Source organism: Sinohyriopsis cumingii, chromosome 7 (genome assembly GCF_028554795.1).
Source record: "Sinohyriopsis cumingii isolate HCF-2022 chromosome 7, ASM2855479v2, whole genome shotgun sequence".
NCBI classification, from domain to species: domain Eukaryota; kingdom Metazoa; phylum Mollusca; class Bivalvia; order Unionida; family Unionidae; genus Sinohyriopsis; species Sinohyriopsis cumingii.
Genome location: NC_142967.1, coordinates 114,009,476 through 114,030,706, shown reverse-complemented (window position 1 = coordinate 114,030,706; position 21,231 = coordinate 114,009,476). Strand labels below are relative to the sequence as shown.

Below are 21,231 nucleotides of genomic sequence, written 5' to 3'. Positions count from 1 at the left end.
CATTGCCAAAGCGTGTTCCTTAGTGTACCGACAACGATTCATGCCTGAAAACACCGTAGCTGTCATCAGCCCTCACACGACCCACTATGTCAAGCGTCAATACTCGGTCAAAGCCCTACGCTGGTTACATTACTTGTGCGACAAGGAAGACAAGTGGATTCAGCATGCCCGCAACGGAGGGGGTGAAAAGACCATCGGAACGTATTCGGTTGATGGCTGGGACTTAGAAAACCCCAAGATCGTGTACGATTTTAACGGCTGCTTATTTCACGGATGTCCCGTCTGTTACCTTGACCGTGGAACTAAAAATCAGTTTTTGCAACGAACCATGGAAGACTTGTACCAGGACACTTGTCAGCGGCGCCTAAAGTTAGAACAGCAAGGATACCAAGTGGTGGAAATGTGGGAACACGAGTACGATCACCGTATGAAAACCGATCCCGAGTTTAAACGCCTCGTGGAAAGTTACCAGTTCATGGGCCCTTTGAACCCGAGGGATAGTTTGTACGGAGGAAGGACCAATGCCACCTGTTTGCTGTACCAAGCCGACGAAGAGAAAGGAGAAGAAATCAAATACTTGGACGTGTGTTCGCTGTATCCCTACGTGTGCAAATATTGTCGCTTTCCTGTAGGGCACCCGCAATTGCTGACGGAACACATCGACCTGAAAAACATTCGACAATACGAAGGCTTGATCAAGTGCAAAGTTTTGCCTCCCACGAACCTATACCATCCCGTCTTACCTCACCATTGTCAAGGCAAACTGATGTTTCCCTTGTGCCGTACTTGTGCCGAAACGTGCAAGCAAGTTCAGCCTTGTCAGCACACCCAGGAAGAACGGGCCTTGACGGGAACCTGGGTCAGCGTAGAATTGTTCAAAGCTCTGGACATGGGATACCAACTGTTAGAAGTGTACGAAATTTGCCACTTTCCCAAGACACAACAATACCACAAGGGTGACCCTACTCAGAAAGGCATTTTCGCAGACTACGTGGATGCCTTTTTGAAACTGAAGCAAGAAGCCAGCGGCTATCCTTCCTGGTGTCACACTCCCGAAGACCAAATACAATTCAAAGAGAAATACTATGAACAAGATGGCATCTCTTTAGACCACATAGAGAAAAACGAAGGCAGGCGATCGTTTGCCAAAGTGATGTTAAATTGCTTGTGGGGTAAAATGGCACAACGCCCGTGTTTACCCAAGACGGAATATTTGACAGAACCTTCCCGCTACTTCCAGATGATTCACGACAAAACCAAATACATGAAACACGTGGACGTCGTTCGAGAGGATTTGATCTTGGTCAATTACGAAGAAGATCTGGACTTTGTGCAAGACGACCCTTTTGGAAATGTCATCATTGCGGCTTACGTGACAGCCCATGCTCGCTTAAAATTGTACGAAGCTTTAGAACTGTTAGAAGAACGCGTCCTGTACTTTGACACGGACAGTTGCATTTACATCCATCACCCGATTCAACATCAGCCTGACATCGAAGGAGACCGTTTAGGAGCCTGGACAGACGAGCATCCCGACGACAAGATTCTAAGTTTCGTCAGTGGCGGTCCCAAAAATTACGGCTACGGATATCGTGACAAACAAGGAGAAGTGCACACGACGTGCAAAGTGAAAGGACTGACTCTGAATCATCGTACCAGTCGAGTGGTCAACTTTGGGGTATTGAAAGAAGCCTTGCAATCGGGAGAGGATGGAAACTTTAAAGTGACCACTCACCAACCGAACAAGATTGTACGTTTACCCACTCACCACATCGTCAGTCGACCCCTGGAAAAAAATCTATCAAATCGTGTACCAGAAGCGAGTGCGACTTCCCAATCATTTCACCTTACCGTATGGACACGTCGGTATTGGTCTGTATAGAAAAAGGAACCCTAGGCAAGATCGATAGTTCATTGTGACTACCAAGACCAAGCGAACAAGATGAATACTTTGAAAGAGACATCGTTCCAGTTTGGGGATTGTAAAAAAGTTGTATCTTCCTCTAGTGTGACTAATATTGGATGGATAAGACCCAGGCATTGCGACGGAAAATGTCCGGAAGGAAACTCCGATTGTCCATGTGGTTACCATTGTAATTGCGTAACGGAGTTTGCAGACGAGTGCGATTGTGAGCCTTGCGATGGGTACGATGCTGTACGCTGTGACCTTAGCGATGCCGTAAAGCATCATGGGAACTTTAGTGTCCCTACCCCTATCATGGAAAGGGATGCTGTGCGTGTCAAACCTGAGGGATGCGAAAGTGATGCCGCTCGTCCTCTTGGACATTTTACTGGGTTTCGTTTTAAAGGGGAATGTTCACCTTCACGTCTACCCCACTACGGATGTCATCCAGCCCAGAGCAAACTCCTGTCCATGTCACTCAACCCTCATCGAAACGAACCTGTGAAAGACGAATATTCGTTTCCTGTGCGTTTGTCGGAATACTGCGACTTTGAAAATCGTCTTCAATCTTTCAAAGGAAAATGGCCTAAGTATCTGGGAGGACCGACCCCCGAAGAATTAGCCAGAGCCGGATTTTTCTACTTGGGCGAAGGAGATAAAGTCAAGTGCTTCAGTTGCGGTGTGTCACTTCACCACTGGGAACCGCAAGATTCGGCCTACGTAGAACATGCTCGATGGTCACCGAATTGTCATTACTTACCCTTAGTGGGACCGAGACATTGAAGTAACTTCTTACCATAATCTGTTCATGGATACTTTACAAGAGAACATTCGTGCTTTGCCTGTGGAGTTGAGAGAACGCATTTACCGAGAGCTGGTCAAAATACAAGTGAAACGTAAAGAACAATTGCATCCGTTACGTCACCGGTGTTTGAACCACTGGTACCTGAAGGCTATACAAGGACTGATTCAATTGAAAGTGTTCCATCGGACAGACATTGATGAACGATCCTCTAGTTTTAAAAAGGATTGGTTTGGTATGGACGATTCTACCTACATCATTGTAAACTTACTGCATCGAATTCCAGAGGAAGAGTTAACGAATTACCAACATCTTGAACACAATGTCAACTTGGTGAAAGAGGAAACTTCTGAACGAATTGTAATGTGTAGATTAGTGACTGAACGATTTAAATTCGACACTGAAGTAAAACCATGTTTGTGCAAACAGTACATTTCTTGTGTCAGATCAAAGAGGATTTAGTATGACCTATTCATGGATACTTTGCTAGAGAACATTCGTGCTTTGCCTGTGGAGTTGAGAGAAGGCATTTACCGAGAACTGATCAAAATACAAGTGAAACACAAACTCAAAGTGATTCGTCCGTTTTTAAATTATGCTCTGTTCCAAAGTACAAGAAGACTGATTATGAGTGGATATTACATTAGGCACAAAGTTAAACGAGCCTATTGGCCACCACCCAACGATTCCAAAAACAGTGTATATACTTATGGATACTTTACAAGAGAACATTTTGGGCTTGCCTGAGGAGTTGAGAGAAAGGATTTACCGAGAGCTGGTGAAAATACAAGTGAAACGTAAAGAACAGTTGCATCCGTTACGTCACCAGATCTTTAACCACTGGTACCTGAATGGTATAAGAGGACTGATTCGTCAGAAATTTTTTCAGTGGTCAGACCTTGTTGAACACTTTCAGTGTATGAATGATGATGATGAGGATGATGGACTAGACGGATTATGTCACATATCATTGAACAGATTCAGTGGAAGGTACTCAATGACCATATTCAAACCGTGAATCATTACCATCAATTATTACAAGAACTGTATCCATTCAATTTGGGACGACAAGTGGTGTGTGTCTTAGTGACTTGTTTTCTGGGATTTCGTTTACCAGCCGATTCTTTGTGGACTCTTTACGATCAGTACTTACCACCTCAATGGCCTTAAATGGTCACGAAAAACTCCTTTTGCTCAAAGCCTTGCGTTTTCATCTGGATACTTCTCGACCTCAACAGGAAAAAAAGATTCGTCAACTTTTAGCTACCCAAGACGTGTATGACGATGTGTGTGTAGCTTGTGACTTACATCCCCATTGGACAGATGTCCGTGCCTGGAAAGAATGGGGTTTTGAGGCTTGGACCCAAGAAGTGGCCCAGTATGCACGAGAGTTGTTCAAGGAAAAAAGTTACTTTTCAACCCGTGTTAGTGACGGTGCCAGAAGAACCCGTCACCCAGGACAGGACTGTCGTGGACAGACCTGAAAGACCCTTTCGGGAGGACACTTGTGTGACCTTACCCCCTACTATAGAACTGGTTAGAACATTACCCAAAACATGTTGTTGTACAGACACTTGTTTTTATTCCACGTTAATGGTTATCATGTGCCTTTTATCCTTGTACTTAAGCCTTTGGCTTTTATGTATTTTTGTCTTTCGTATTCATGTTTTAAAAAAAAGCATTCAATAAACGTGTTCTGAAAAAGTATATAAACTCTTGTCTTGTTTGTTTTCGTGTCACAAGTGACATTTCTCACACAATGGCTACCTCTACTGTCTCTGCTCCCTCTTCCTCCACTGTCAAAGTCATCGACGAACACTTAGATCGTACCAGTTGGGAGGCTTTGTATCTTCACCATCCCTTTAACATGCTCATTGCTGGACCTAGCGGTTCAGGCAAAACCGAATTCGTCAAACGTTTGATCGAACATAAACATCATTTGATCGATCGGCCACCTCAACGGATCGTGTGGTGTTACAAAGAGTGGCAATCGGCATACAGCCTCTTGCGAGAAAGTCAAGACCATTCCATCGTGTTTGTGGAAGGCATTCCTAAAGAAGACGACAGCATCGTCTCTGACTCCCGTCAAACCCATTTGGTCATTTTCGACGACATGTTAGGAGAAGACGAAAAAGAAATTAAACTGTGGTTCACGCGCAAAGGGCATCACCGTAATGCCAGTGTCGTTTACATCACCCAAAATTTGTTTCAACAAAGTAAAGCCCATCGCACAATCAGTCTCAATGCGCATTACGTGGTCTTGTTTAAAAGCCCTCGAGATAAATCGCAAGTGCAAGTCTTAGCCAAACAGTTAGGAACGCCATGGCTGACTCAGGCGTACGACGATGCCACTCAAACTCCACACGCCTATTTACTCGTCGATTTGAAACCTACAACTCCCGAGGATTTGCGATTTCGTACCCACTTGTTTCACCACTGGTGCCAAGACGGAGGGCCTGTCCTGTACACGTCTCCGTCCTCGACTTCATTTCACTCCCCATAAAAAAATCTATAAAAACCTCAGACCCTTTTTCGTCTGTCTCACACAGTGTGAACATGACGTCCCTTCAGTCGCATCTTCCCGTCAAATTGATTCGTGCCTTGTATGGCATCAGTCGAGAAAAAAACCCACAAACACAAGCCCGTGTCTTAGAAGCTAGTCTCAAAGAAGTCTTACGATGGTTCACGGTGACGGCACGTCAAATACTCCAAGGAATCATTCAGATTCCTCATCAAACCAAACGCTTTTTCGATCGAAACAAAGTCGCTTTGGTCCAACTGGCCGATCCCCGCATCGACACTCAAACCAAAAAACAAATCATTTTGAAACCTGGAGGGAGTGGTACTCTAGGAGGGGTCATCATTCGCTCTCTCTTAAGATGGGATCCTAATGCCCCAAAAGTTATACCCAAGAAAAAAGTCCAACGAAGCTCCAAGAAGAAGAAAAAGACCAGGTCCCCAAGGAGACTGCGTCTCCGACAGCCTCACGTTTATCCACTTCTCCGTTAATGACACCCAGAACTGAAGAGTACTTGGAGACGTTGATCACACCAAGAACTTCTCCGTTGATGACCCCCAAAAGAACTTCCCCAGTAGCAGGACCCTCCAATTTAGCAGCAGTGGCTGCTGCTCACAAAGTACCTTCTCCCAAAATCAAAGTCCATGAAAGATCGGGCATGTTACAAAGTTTACTGGATTTGTCCAAGCAAGAACTGGCTCGATTTAGTCCGTTACGTACCCCTGCACGACGTGTCATGCCTGTCCTCAAACTGATACGACGTAAAGACAATCAGTGGCGACGCGTTCCAGTATTAAAAAGGCCTGTGACCAAGTAGGGTATCAGTGTTTTTTTTGGTGCTCCTGAAGTCTCAAAGATGTCACCCTCCAGAAAACCCCAAGGAAAGAAAAGGAAAGGACTGCCACCACGTTTAGCCAAACATGGGGACATGTTATCTGTCCTGTCCAAAGCTTCTCCACCCCTACGAAAAAAAACTCATTCAAACGGCCTCCAAAGAGGTTATCAATACCGTGTGCGAATGTTGTTTGAACGTTTGGAAAGGCACGATCCCTTTGTCCAAACACCAGAAACAATGATTAAGCAAGCATCGTCACGTTCTTCGCCAAATGGTTCGAAAGAAAATTCCCATTCGTCAAAAAAAGAAGATGTTGGTCCAACGTGGAGGCATTTTGCCTCTCTTGTTAGGCCCCATACTGAAAGGAGTCTTGGGAACCATGTTGGGAGGACTGGTGGGAGCAAGATAAAAAGGCCTTCGGAAGTCCCAAGATTTCAGAATCGACCCCTGACAACCCCATGGAAGGACGAAAACTAGCTTTAGTGCCTTACAAACGATGGATAGAATACCATCGGTGGCAAGAACAACGCACCCCGCATTTACCTCCCAATCCCAATTTGAGCGAGATGTCCCAGTTACAACACGAATTGCAGTCCTTGATGGATCGCCAAGATTTGTCCGAAACAGAAAAATCGCAAAAGTACGGTCAACTCTTGCAACGACTGCAACTCTTTCACCAGAAAGCTTTAGACGAAACAGCTCTACCCACTCTGAAAGATTTTAAGACCTTGATGAAAAGTTCAGCACCATCACCAGTACCAGTACCAGTACCAGTACCACCAGTACCAGTGACCAAGACAGAAAAAGGAGAAGAAGAAGAAGGGTTTCAAACTCCACCAGAAAAAGTACGCAAGTTAACAACACCACCTACCTCCAGAATTGGATGGATTAAAAAGATGATGGCCACCCCTTCTTCATCACAAGAGAAAACGAAGGTGAAGACAGAAGTGAAACAAGAAAAAATATCCTCTGTTCAGACATCCTCCTCCTCCTCGACACCTATTGCCGGTCGCACACGCAAAGCATTGCAATCCAAGAAAACACCCCAAGAGAAAAAGAGTAGCATCCTCCAAGAGTGGGTGTCTTATTAACAAACAAACCAAAAAATGGAAAAAGTCTTAGCCAGCATTTATTACGATCCCTCCCATCCTGCAGGTTACGCAGGAGTTCAAAAATTGTATCGTGCTGCCAAAACGCGACTGAAAAGTCTCCGTTTACCTCAAGTGCAACGATGGTTACAAGAACAAGCTACCTACACTTTGCACAAACCCATTCGACGCAAGTTTGCCAGAAGTCGCACCCGAGTGGAAGGCATCGATCATCAATGGCAAGCCGATTTAGCCGATGTCTCTCATTTGGCCAGCTACAATCGTGGCTACAAATATTGGTTTTGTGTCATCGACGTCTTTTCGAAATTTGCCTGGGTCGTGCGCTTGACTTCCAAATCGAGCAGCGAGTTAGTGAGAGCCCTGCAACGGGTGTTGAAACAAAGCGGTCGTCACCCTCTTCGATGGCAAACGGACAAAGGCACCGAATTTCTGAACCAAGCTTTCCAAAAAGAATTAAAGAAACGTGACATTCATATTTTTACCACCGAGAATCCCGAAACCAAAGCCAGCATCGTGGAACGTTTTCAACGCACTTTGAAAGAACGCATGTGGAAATATTTTACGCATCACCACACTCTGAAGTACATCGACATCTTACCGCACCTGGTGCAAGCGTACAACCAATCTTACCATCGAAGCATCGGACGTGCCCCGCAAGACGTGACTCCCGACAGCGAAGTGTTGGTGTTTGAGCGCCTGTTTGGTACGTCCCCGACGAGGGCTGTCCCCAGGAAAAGTGGAGAGTTGGCCGTAGGAGATTGGGTGCGCACTGGCAAAACCAAACGCACTTTCGACAAAGGTTACTTACCTAACTGGACGACCGAATTGTTTCGCGTCACTGGACGGGTGCATGGCCGTCATCCTGCCGTCTATAAATTGGAAGACATGAACGGAGAAGTACTCAAAGGAACGTTTTATTTGCCCGAGTTACAACGTGTCACCAAAAAAGAAGACGACGTGTACGACATCGAAAGCATTCTCGAACGCAGAACCCGTAAAGTGGGCAAACGACGTGTCAAAGAAGTCAAAGTACGTTGGAAAGGATATCCACCCAGTTTTGATTCTTGGATCGACGCTTCGCAAGTCATCCACTATAAAAAGAAGTGACCATCATGCCCTTTCACACAGCAGACGCAGCTACGTCAACCACTCCTTCTTCACCTAGTTCTTCTGTGCAAGATTTACAAAAACAACCCTTGTGGGTGTGGTGTGGAGAACGTGTGCCTAAAACGCAAATCGTCTTTTTCTGCCAAATCTTCGTGGTGTATTGTGTCATCGGGGCAGCCATTGCCAATCTGAGTTTGCAACAAGGAGACAAACAATTGTGGACCATTTTATTGAGCAGTTTCATCGGTTACCTGCTTCCTAATCCCTCCCTGAAATTCTCCTCGAACGGGAACCCCGGGAACCTTGTGTCCAGTGCCAGTGCCAGTCACCACTTCAACCACAATCAGAACCCCATTTTAGACGGAGACACGCCTCTGACGTCCAGTAACCCCTCAGACAGCCACAGAACTCTGGAATTATGAGTCACCAAAACCAATTTTACTTAACCTTACCCAGTGACAGTTCCATGGAGGTGTTTCCCCACAACACGTTGTGCTGTTACACGGCCAAATTACCTCAGGCCATCCCCTTAGATCACGAAGCCCATTGGGAAGTGGCTTTAGTAGAAATCATTCACCCGACCCAAGTCCTCAATATCCTTCCGAATCAAAATTTTTTTGATGTGGAAGTTCATGACGAGCAAATGCAACAGTGGATGGATAGCAATGTCAAATATGACAAGAAAACCCGTACACAAAAGTACACCACCTATCACTTGTTCATTCCCCCAGGCTATTATTTTAGTGGTCAACATTTGGTCAGCGCCATAGCCTCCAGGTTTAATGTCGTGTTTCTGAAAGCTTTGGAGCATATCAACAAAAGTGTCACCATGGAGTACCACAAAGCAGCTCGTCGCTTCTCGATGAAATTTGAACGGAGTAAAATCCTGTCCATTTTATTTTGTCCTGAATTGTTTGACATGTTGGGCGGAGACATGAACCTGAGAATGGTCATGATCAAGAAAAACGAATTACCCATCGTTTACGACAACGAGTCTTTTAGCAAGTTATTTCGTGCCCCGGTAGAACTAAATCAAGGACTGAATTTGATGTTCGTGTATTCCGATGTGGTGGAGTACAACGTGGTGGGACACACCTCCGTACCGTTACTGCGTATCATTCCTTTCAAAGTGGATTCTGCCACGAACGCTGACGAGGAAGGTGGAAACACTTACCACGTTCACCGCGAATTTGTCCATCCTCACTATTTGCCTGTGAGTAAGTCTTATTTGGACACGGTCAACATTGCTATAAAAGGAGATTTGGGACAAAATATTCCATTCACCAAAGGAAAAGTCACGGTGAAACTCCATTTTCGAAAACGGTTCTCTCACGACTCGTAAGTAAGTCATGTATCCAGTGTACCGAGGGGTTGCTCGACAGCGAGGACACGGTTTAGGAGATATGTTAAAATCGGCCTTTCGTTCGGTGGCTCCAGTGTTGAAACCGATGGTGACACGCGGATTGCACGCCTTGAAAGATGCGGCACTGACGCAAGGCAAAGAATTTCTCCAAAATGTCATCATCGACAAACAAAACCCTAAAGAAGCCTTCATGAGGGCAGACAAAAATGTCTTGCTGCAAACGGGCAAAGACATTTTGGGCCGACGAGAGACACCTATAAATGCCCTGCACGCTACCGAGTCAGGCATTCAGCAAGGACAAGGTAGAAAGAGACGACGAAGAAAACACCCTTTCACCAGACTTCAAGCTAGAAAGGCCAATAAAAGAAGAACCGTTCGAGTCTTAGACGTTTTCGATTATTGAGAAAGAACAAAAAATGATGCACCGAGAGTCTTGCGCTTGTTCCAAGACGGAACTGGATCTGTTTGCCATGCCACCTACCATGATGACCATGCAAGAATCCCAGTGGGTGGAATTTCACCCCGTCTCCTCTTTGACGGATTCCGCTCCCATCGAGTTTGAAATCAAAGGACAGCCCGAAGATTACATCGATCTGAATAGCAGTTACTTGTACCTGAAAGTCAAAATTCTAGATAAAACTGGAGGTCCTATAGACGATGAAGCAGTAGCTCCCGTCAACAATTTCATGCATTCCTTGTTCAGTGGAGTGGACTTGTACTTGAATAACAAACTGGTTAGTAGCAGCATGGATACTTACCCTTATCGTGCCTACCTGGAAAATCTCTTGACGTACGGAATAGATGCCAAGAACACTCATCTCAATGCCTGTGTGGTATGGGAAGCTGACGAACCTACCAAGTTTCAAATATTGGAAACTGATGAAAAGAAAGACAACAATGATGGATTTGTAGAACGAAGAAAGAGAATCACGGGAGTCGACACAAGTTTAGAACTGACGGATCGTTTGCGTTTGGACATGTGGTTGCAAAAAAAGTATTTGCTGAACGGGGTGGATGTCCGCCTGAGACTGAATCGTAGCAGTACCGCTTTCCATTTATTGGCTGATAGTGACGGTTACAAAACCAAAATCCTAGAAGCCAGACTCTACGTACGCCCTGTGGAAGTGTTACCTAAAGTGGGAAACGACATCAGTCAGACGTTGAGCAGAACGACTGCCAAATATCCCATACGACACGTGGAAGTGAAAACCTTCACCGTTCCCAAGGGACAGCGATCCATGATCGAAGATCATCTGTTCCAAGGACAGTTACCCAAACGTTTGATCGTTGGTATCGTCGAGAATACAGCCTTCAACGGAGCTGCCGAAAAAAATCCTTTCTACTTTCAACACTTTGGCGTGTCCAAAATCGAAGTCAGTCGCGATGGCAAAACCTTGTGTACCCGACCTTTCGAACCTGTCTTTACCAAGAAGAATTACTTGAGATCGTACTTGTCCTTGTACGAAGCCACCGGACAGTTAGGAACCAATACCAGTCACGGTATTACGTACGAGGATTATGCAGGAGGCTACGCTTTGTGGGCTTTTGATTTCACTCCAGACCAAGGCAGCGACGAGGGACATTTCCACCCTATAAAATCCGGCCAGATTCGATTGGAAATTCAGTTTAAAGACCGAGACCCTGATGAAACGGTGAACGTCATCCTGTATGCAGAATTCGATAATACGATAGAAATCAACAGTTTGAGAGAAGTCATTCTAGATTACTAGAAGCCATGGAAGATTGTTATCCCTCTTTACCTAGTGGAGAAACTTTGGACATGAAATGTGAGAAAACTGTGGAAGAAGAAGTGATCATGATGAAGTCGAGATGGCCAGAACAAGAAGCCCATTTAGTCTCCTGTTTGCCAAACACTTGGTGGAAAAAATGACGGAATTGATCAAGAAAAATTGCTATGGATGTCAAAACGATCATCCCAGTCAAATTCAACACGATAAATGCCTGATGCTGAGTCAAGAAGAAAAATTGGACGAGTATCTGGACGATGCTTGGAGTCTCATCTCGGACAAAGACGTGTTGTACCAGTGGTATAAAGACTTGCGTGAACATTCTTGTCCACCATTAACCACTCAAGAGATCCATCGTATCGAAGCTCTCCTGAATCAGAGTGAGGAAACAGAACGAATAACCGTTTATTCGTTAGACATTTTCAAGCAAAAAGTCAGGATCGAATTGACGACTTATTATTACCTGTGAAGAAGAAGAAAAAAAAAATACACACAAATCAATGGATACCTGGGAACTTTATTACCTTTTGAACCACAGTTCGTATACGGCTTCTTGGAATCCTGTCGTCTGTGCTAAAGATGAACTCCCTCATCGCAAACCTAAAGACCATCAAGCTTACGTGATCAACACGGACGACAGTTATCTCCCAGGAACCCACTGGGTAGCCGTCTACTTTCCTCAAGAAGGATGTGTGGAATATTTCGATTCGTACAGATTGCCCCCTTTGGAAGACGATATCATCGACTTTATGAGAAGAAATGCTCAGACTACCCGATTGAATAACGTGAAATTACAAGGCACAGATTCCTTGGTGTGTGGACAGTACTGTGTGTATTTTCTGCATCATCGCAGCCTGGGCTATTCCTTAGAACATTTAGTGACTCATTTTGATCCTCGTTCTTCTGCTAGAAACGATGTGAAAGTAGATCGATGGTTTTGTGACCATTATGCTTATCTTTTGTCTCAAGCTAGGAAACGTAGTGTCCATCAATGGCCTAATGATTTCCAACAGAGGAAATCACAATTTCATTCACAACGTTGTCAGCCCTGTTTAAAGTAGATTGTCAATTAAAAAAAAAATGTTTGTGATTTGAAAAAATTGTTTGATGTTATAGTGTTGGATTATTGTTAAAAATGTTAGAGTTGTTGTTTAGTGTTAAGTGATTTTTGAATAAAAAATGTTGTGTTTTGAAAAAAATGCCTTTGTCTTTTGTTTAGCTATAAGAATGTTGGATTGATGCTCTTTGACGTCTTACTATCCCTCTCATGACACTCATTGAACGTTGCGACTCGAAAACCGTGTGGGGGATGTTTTCCTTCACGTCCGCGCTTTGACTTTAAGAACCGGGGTTGTTTCCAGTCTAACCGTCCATTGTCGACTCATCCTCCTACGAAGATGTGCTCCAAACTAGCTAAGCTCAACGAAGCCTACGTGAATTTTCATAGGGTCAGACACAATCTGATACCGAAGCCAGAAGAAATAGAGAATGTGAGAATGTTAAAAATCACTGAAGACCTGATAGAAGAGATCTTCAGAGAAGAAATGAACAGGGAGAAGGAAGAATGGACAGAGAAGTACAGACTTCAGAGACAGCAGCAACAGCAACAACAACAACAGCAGCAGCAGCAACCTGAAGCTGACAGAGGCTTTGTCGATTGTCGTATCGACACCAAAGAGTTCTTCTTCTCTTTCCGAAGAAGCAGACCTATCGCCAGAAAGTCTATCCTTAGAGGACATCGCATTCTTAGAAACTAAAAAAAGATTGCCATAGCAAACAAAAAAAAACAGCCCTTTTCAGGGCTACACCAATACTCTAGAAAAGAAATAACCATCAATTTGCCAATGTGTGTAGGTAGAGTAGTGTGAAAATAAACACTAACTCTTTTTTAAAAAAATGTGAGGGTATGTGTTTGTGTGTTTGTGTGTTTGTGTTTGTAAGTGCTCACGTAAGTTGGTGTGGATAGTAGATTAAAATAATGTTTTTTTTGGTGTTTGAGGTGTTGATTTGGGGTTAGATTTGATTGCTTGCGTATGTAAATAGTCTATTGAAGTGAATTATAAAAAATTTTAAAATAGTGATGGGTAGAATAAAAAAGTGAGTGAGTGTTTCTTTTAGGTCCGTGCGTTGTTTCTTTGGTGATGATCTAGGTAAGATCAATTTTATGTTTTTAGGGGGATGTTTTCCATCACGTCCGCGCTTTCACTATAAATTGAAACTCGCTCGGCAGTCTAGCTACCCTTGTTGATTGATCAACACCACCAGAAGAATGAACACCAGAATTTTGAATCTGTTAGAACTCCAGATGCACCTGGAATATGCTCTTTTTTAAAAAATGCGAGGGTATGTGTTTGTGTGTTAGTGTTTGTAAGAGCTCAGGTATGTTTGTGTGAATAGTAGATTATGGGTTAATTTATTGTTTCTTAGCGTGGAGAGTATAGTTTTGGTTTTATTATATGAAATGAGAAAGTAGGGGATGTTTTCCTTCACGTCCGCGCGTTGTTGGGTCATGATCTAGGTAAGATCAATTTTATGTTTTAGGGGGATGTTTTCCTTCACGTACGCGCTTTCACTATAAGAACCCACAGTATTCGTCGTTCAAACCATTCTACAAAGAAGATGGCTTCTAACTAAATTGACAAAATGCAAACATTGCAAGACGTTTTGGACAATTTAGGAATGATGGAACAGATGTTGATAAGACTCGTTCAAGACCACTATTCCTATAGTCCCCATCGTGTAAAGATGGAAATTAATAATTTAAGAAAGGTAAAGGACAAGATAAGTGGTGTCATGAAAGAGATAAAGGAGGAGAAGGAGGATGAAGAGGAAAAGATAAGAATACGCAAATGGAACGAAAAAATTGAAAAAGAAGAAGAAAACGAGAAGAGGAAGAAAGAAGAGGAGGAAGAGAAGAAGAAAGAAGAGGAGGAGAAAAAAAAGAAGAGAAAGAGTGTAGGAGATAAAATAAGAAGTTGGTGGAGAAAAAGAAGAAATTAGAAGCAGAAAAAGAAGAAAACGCAAAGGCCCTTTTCAGGGCCAGCCATATTTCTCGAAAAGAGAATGACTTTATTCAATTGCCTACCCCTTTTTTAAATTTAAAAAAAAATAATCCCATGTTCAATTCCCCTTCAGGCTAGAGTGACCCAAGACTTTTTCCCATGTTCAATTCCCCTTGAGGCTAGATTGTCCCACGATTTTTCTCCATGTTAAATTTCCATTGAGGCTAGATTGTCCCAGGGGGGTCCTGTAATGCTAATTCCCATTGAGCCTAGGGTATCCCCATTTACTACTAGTATATGGTCTATCAAAGATTTTGATTTGCCATCGGTTGAGAAAAAAGTAAAATCTGGCCCTTCACAAATGGATTGACTATTAACAGATATTAAATGTCTATCGCTCAGAAACTTTTCCAGAATAGTGCCTCTAGCGTTTGATGTTAAACAATTTGCTTTGGAGCTAAACAGTGAACTTAGCTGACCATTGAAGTCTCCGGCAAGTACGGGAATGCCTTCTTTGCAGAAAATATCAAACTGATCCTTTAGTTCTTCTATTGTTTCGGAGTAACTTGCAATAGGAAAATTAGTTGATGGCAAAAGTGCCCCGAATATAAAATATTTAAGTCTATCATTACATTTTACCTCTATCCCTAAAACTCTGTCACTGCCAGCGCTCGACAAGGGATTAACGCGGAGTGATTTCCTATAAAGGATTGCTATTCCCCCGAACCCCGTATGCCTTAGCCTTTCTTCGAAATTTACTGCTAGTCTTTTGTCAGAGCGTGCGAATGATTTAAAATCTGGATGTATATTATCTAGGAAATTGAGCTGCTCCGGGAGAAGCCAATGTTCAGTAAGTACAGCAACATCTACCTCATTTAGCAAAGAATACAAGTAAGGTGACCCGTACATGACTCCTTTTACGTTCCACGTCAACAAACGAAATGTATGACTAGACATTAGTTGACTTAACGAAAAATAGATTTTCAACACAAGTATTTCAAAGACTATATAGCAATTTACCATAATATATGTATTTTACTTACTACTCCTTTATTTATGTACGCCAGTACTGCTGGGTGTCCTTATCACCATAATCCTCATACCATTCTCTTGCCCATACAAAATTTGGCCAAAAACCTTCCTCTAAAACTTTCTCAAAGTCTAACGTATCTACCGTGATTAAAACAGTAAAAGTGTCCTTTCCTCCTTTTACTCGCCAATGCTTTAATATTTGAGAGTCAATTACTTCTACCCCTTTAATTTTAGCGTGTTTTTTAATACAGGTTCTATCTCCTCTCTTGTTCTATCAAATGGTATTCTTGACATTAGAACTCGACGTTCATAAGAGTTCCTCATTCGTTTATGTGGTCTGTAGTTTCTGTTGGTTGTGATAACTTCAATCGGTTTGTTTACTTTATCAGTGTCCTTCAATGAGGTGCCCGGATTGTTTGCTAATGGTGACCTTCTCTCCCTATCGTTGTTCCTTGTGTGTACTCGTGCCGAGTATTTCTGATCTTGGAGATAATCACGTACATCGTTATCTTTAACTAATGTAGGTTCTTCGTTGGAGGTATTGAGTATGGTGGACAGTGTCAACGTCACTCCTTCCCTTGAGTCAGTTGACTTGGCCGTATATTCCGTTTGATCCGATAAATGCTTCCGCCGTTTGATATAATCAGAGTCCAGAGCATTTATCGCTTTAGCCCTCTTTTCCGTTTGTGTTTCATTTGAATGATTGCCCATACGCACTATATCAGCTAGTAATGTCTGAGTTTCTGCCTCACATTTTGAAGTTACATTTTCTTTAGCCTTGTTATATACTTTATCACCGAGCAATTGGTGTAGAAACAGCTGGTGAGCATTTATAGTTTCCAGCTGGTTATTCTTCTCCCTGAGTGAGATTTTCAAGGCCAGGTTGTCTTGTGATAACTTCTTCTCTTCCTCTTTGCATCTTCCTATTTCTGATTGTAACCTAGTCGAGTTAACATCTCTACTGAGCAGTTCTTTACGTATCTTGTCAAGCTCAGTTCTCCTTCCACTTTTAGTTCAGAAATATCTTGTTTCTGACCCTTCTTATGAAGTCTTACTATTCTGTAGAATTTACCTACATCCAGTTCTGTAGCTTTTTCCAGCTCATTGAATTGTTCATGTTGGTATTGGTCTTTTGCCTTGTTTAATTGGTTTCTGAATTTTCTTTTCGCGTTTTTATATTCTGCATAAGTTTTAAATTGTGTATCACGTAGCCGTTCTTCTTTTATCCATAACGCTCGATTTCCTCTCATCTCTTTATGTAGTTCAGCCACATTAATAAATTTCCAGTAAGGTTTGAAGTGTGGCAGGAAGGTTTTCTTTGGAAGAATGTTGTCAGCTGTATTGCGTAAAACAGTCGCAACAGAAACTAGGGCGTTTTGTACATCTGAAATGTTGTGTAAAAATAGATCCATGTATGTATGTATGCATGTATGTATGTATGTATGTATGTATGTATGGATGGATGCATGCATGCATGCATGCGTGTGTGTGTGTGTGTGTGTGTGTGTGTGTGTGTGTGTGTGAATGTATATATGTATGTGCGTGTATGAATGTATGTATGCATGCATGCATGTATGCATGTATGTATGTATGGGGGGTCCAAGACGTACAGAGTACTCGTGCGTATCACCCAACATTTCGTGTGAGTTCGAGTCTGCTTGAACAACGTGAGTATACCTCAGAGCTTGCCAGTTACATCCCATGTATCGGTGGTTCTTTCCAGGGGCGTTATCAGTTCTTTTTTCACCAGATATCCTGGCTGCCTTGTATGTATGTATGTATGTATGTATGTATGCATGCATGCATGCATGCATGCATGTATGTATGTATGTATGTATGTATGTATGCATCATGTATGCATCATGTATATGTGTATGTATGTAAGTATGCAAGCATATATGCATGCACGGCTGACTTGTTGATATATATACAAGACACACACACACACACACACACACACACACACACACACACATATATATATATATATATATATATATATATATATATATATATATATATATATATGTCACGATATGTTTCCTTTTTTCTTTTATTTTCTTTAAGCTGAACCCTCGACTCCAAAAGTATTTGGTCTGCGCCATTGGGACGTTGGTTTTCCAGTATTAGAGTTTAAAGAAGGATTTAATGGGGGTCACAAACAGACATTTATTTTTGAATACCAACGCCTCGGCACATCAGAATCAAAGTGGACCATTTTATTGAAGATCAACGAAACCAGTCTTACAGATCGTTCCGAAAATGGAACATACTTGATCAATATCGGATACCTTCCAGATGGGCACTATATATTTCGCGTGTATGCTGAAAATAAGAAAGGAAATAGTAGTACAACAGAAAATGTTACTTTGGAGATAAGGCAGGGTGTGCAATTTGTCCCAGTACTTTCTGCAGTGTTTTCTAAGCTTTGTTGTTCAAAGGAATACATCTCTTTATTACTTTTTAATGCAAACTTGTTATCACCTCATTAATTGTACAGTTACGTCACCCAATAAGTAAGCATTGTTATAAGAGACCTGAAATAATGTTTGTAAACACTCATAATAGACTAACATTAAAAATAGTTGGGAGACAGAATACAGAATTTGAATTATAAGATAAGTAGAATACTATACGTATACAGCAACACGTTTAATAACCGTTCAGTGGGAATATTTCTCTGGTTTATAATGAGTTAGTCCCCCTAATACACAGCTATTACTTGATAATGCTAACGAACGAAGATAAGTATCCGCTAAGAACATAATATATTTATCTATACTTAGTGTTTATCAAACTTATCATTGGTGTCGTCATTATCAATAGCACAATTACTATGATAATTATCATTGACAAAAGAATCATTATTACAATGTGTGGTTTAAGTAGTAGTGGTGACAGTGTAATATAATAGGTCCGTTTCAGAATGTTTGAAAATAAGCTGCTCGCATTATCTAGAAAAATACAGAAATTCCAAAACAAGGCGGTCACTGATGGGAGATTAATAGTATATTCTGACCTTATTTGTACATCTAAACAAACAAACAAAACAATATACTGTATGTATGCACAAAGCTTGTCGATTTATATTTTAAATATCCAGTTAAATAACTCAAAACTAAACAGCAAACAACTTTTAGAATGAATTAACATGCAAAATTTCCAGTGGGTGTTGTGAAAGTCATTTTCTAATTATCCGTTAATGCAGAGACAATGGAATAATTTGTGTTGGAACTACATTTAGAGTATTTCCCATGTATAATAGATTTTCAGCATGACGATTTTATTTAATGGCATAGGCTTGTAAGTTTTTGGTGTTCGACATGTAGGATAACGAATACACACATACACAAACTCACATGTAATCAATTAAATTGTTTTTTTTTCTTTCTTCTACCTTTGTTAACGTTCTTAATTGATAATACATTATTTACTTCCATTACAAACTAAACTAATAACCGTTGTATAATATTTATTAACGTAATGAGGCAAGCCTTGTTGATGAGATATTAAGTTTCGAAATACGAAATGGATTTAGTAACTTTTTTATTATTTTGCTTATGGTTGATACATTATTCTGCATCCAGTATACAAATTAACTAGCAACATAATAGACTGAGTGTCAAATAAGTATACAAATCATTATTTACCTGTATGAATTAATTTCCCAAACCGATCAAACTTTCATTGGTATGATTCCATATAAGTTGCTGGATTTCAATTTTGAATTACGAATTTACAATTTTAACAATTAAGAAAAACATGAAATAAAATATTTAAATGTTAAGCTAAAATTTCATGAGTTTGCTGATATAGTCATTTGAGAATCAACAACTATTAATTATGAAGACTTCATTTTGCATGCCAATTTTCCAGTTCGCAACATAGATATCGAACAACATTGGAAGTGATGCCTTCTTTTTACAATGAATAGCCAAGTAAACCAATGTTTGCATTAAACCCAGTGCAAAAGAGCGTTATATAGCCGGAGAAATCCAAACAAAAGCATATAGTAAACGATGATCCCGTTCTGCATTTGCATTTACGTAAAGAATGGTTTTCATATAATTTATATCCTTTAGGTAAAAGGTAACCCCATTCCCATCTGACTTGTTATTATCAAAACATTTAGATCTTATATATATATATATATATATATATATATATATATATATATATATATATATATATATATATATAGCCCACCGCTCTCCCCCCCCCCCAATAAAATAATTAGTTTGGTTAAAGTAATGATGGAATAATTGATTTGGATATGAGCTATTTATTTCAAGCATTATCAACTATTTCCTAAACCGGTTTCCACTTCCAAGTCAATGTCAACAATATACACCCAGCAGTGATAGCCTCGTTTTGACTTTTAGTGATCCATATCAGGAATGACAACTCTTCCGGGCAGATGTGTTGTAAAATGTGCAACGTCATTATAAGGAACTTTTAATGGATCGTATTTTTCTTGCAGAGAGATCTGCTGATGGTAAGGAAAATGGAGTTGTAGTCCCCTCAGTTGTTGGAAGTCTTGTAGCGATCGTTCTTGCAGTAATTGCTGTTGTTGTCTTCGTTGTTAAACATAGAGGAAGGGACACAACCGAACGTAAGTAATATCAGAAGAATATTAGCATAAATAAAATGAATGGAAGAAGAAACAATGTTGTTCTTTCTAATCTGGGAAATGTATTAGTAATAAGCTTTGTTCTAATTAATTGAAATTCAAATATCACTCATGGAAATGTCGTGATGACGATTAAGTCATCATTCCTACATGACCGCTTTTTATTGTTTTATCTTTGCATTCTTTACTGACTGCTTAAGCCAGATTAATAATTTAAACATTCGACCGTTAATTTAGATAACCTAAGTCAAATCCCAAGTAATTCGTTAACCTTTGTGTCAACTATCCAAGAGATACCTCTGTGTGCCACGATGAGAGCACACCTCCCCGCTGCTCTGTACCCTTCACTGGCTATCCATTCGATCCAGAATCAAACACAAACTTTGTTCTCTGTGCTACGTTTCACTGTCGGACTCTAGTCCAACATACCTATCTGACCTCATCCATGTTTACACAAGCAAGATACTTACGCTCCTCTTCTGACAATTGTATACTCATTATACCCACTATGAAAACAAAGTCATATTGCACAGCGTTCTTCTGCATATCAGGGCCCAGCAACGTGGAATGAATTGCCCAATGAACATAGACACAAAGACACAGTGACCACATTCAAGAGGGCTCTCAAAACTCACTTATTTCGACAGCAAGCACAAACGTAAAGACCTAATAATGTTTCCTACCTGAAATATTTTCAGCATGTTTTTAATTTTTTAATGTTTTTTCTAATTTCATGTTGTTTGTTTTGGTAATAATGTTATTATGTTTTTTATCTTATAGGTGTTGTCTAATGTTGTAAAGCTCTTAGAGCTTCTAAAGATTAGGCGCTATGCAATGTCCTCATTATTATTAGTATTGCTATTATTCAATGCCCAATCAGTTGGACCACCGGAAAAGCGCACAAAAATAGTAAATTTTATCAACGAACTCTTTTCACTAACTGAAACATGGCTAAAAACATCAGGCGAAGATCCCCGGTGTACGCATCCAAAACCCACTGGTTACTCCATCAAGTCGTTCCCCCGTAATTCTCGCGGAGGAGGAATTGCTGAAATCACAAAGAACTCCATGATCAAACGTCTGAACCACACCACGACATTCAATTTGACCACACATCGTTTGATCTTGTCCAAACCGCACTCACACTTGAGCAAATGTCAGCCCATCGTTTCTGCCTATACC

General features: G+C 41.3%; 1 protein-coding gene across 1 annotated transcript in view; it reads left to right on the top strand.

Moving 5' to 3' along the window:
* The window catches only part of LOC149795961 (contactin-2-like), a 221,995-nt gene that overhangs the window by 129,862 nt on the left and 70,902 nt on the right, over positions 1-21,231 (top strand). Inside the window, exons 9-10 of the mRNA XM_089963901.1 lie at positions 17,487-17,804; positions 19,900-20,031. Coding sequence (XP_089820027.1) covers positions 17,487-17,804; positions 19,900-20,031 — 450 coding nt within the window. The remainder of the gene's footprint in view (positions 1-17,486; positions 17,805-19,899; positions 20,032-21,231) is intronic.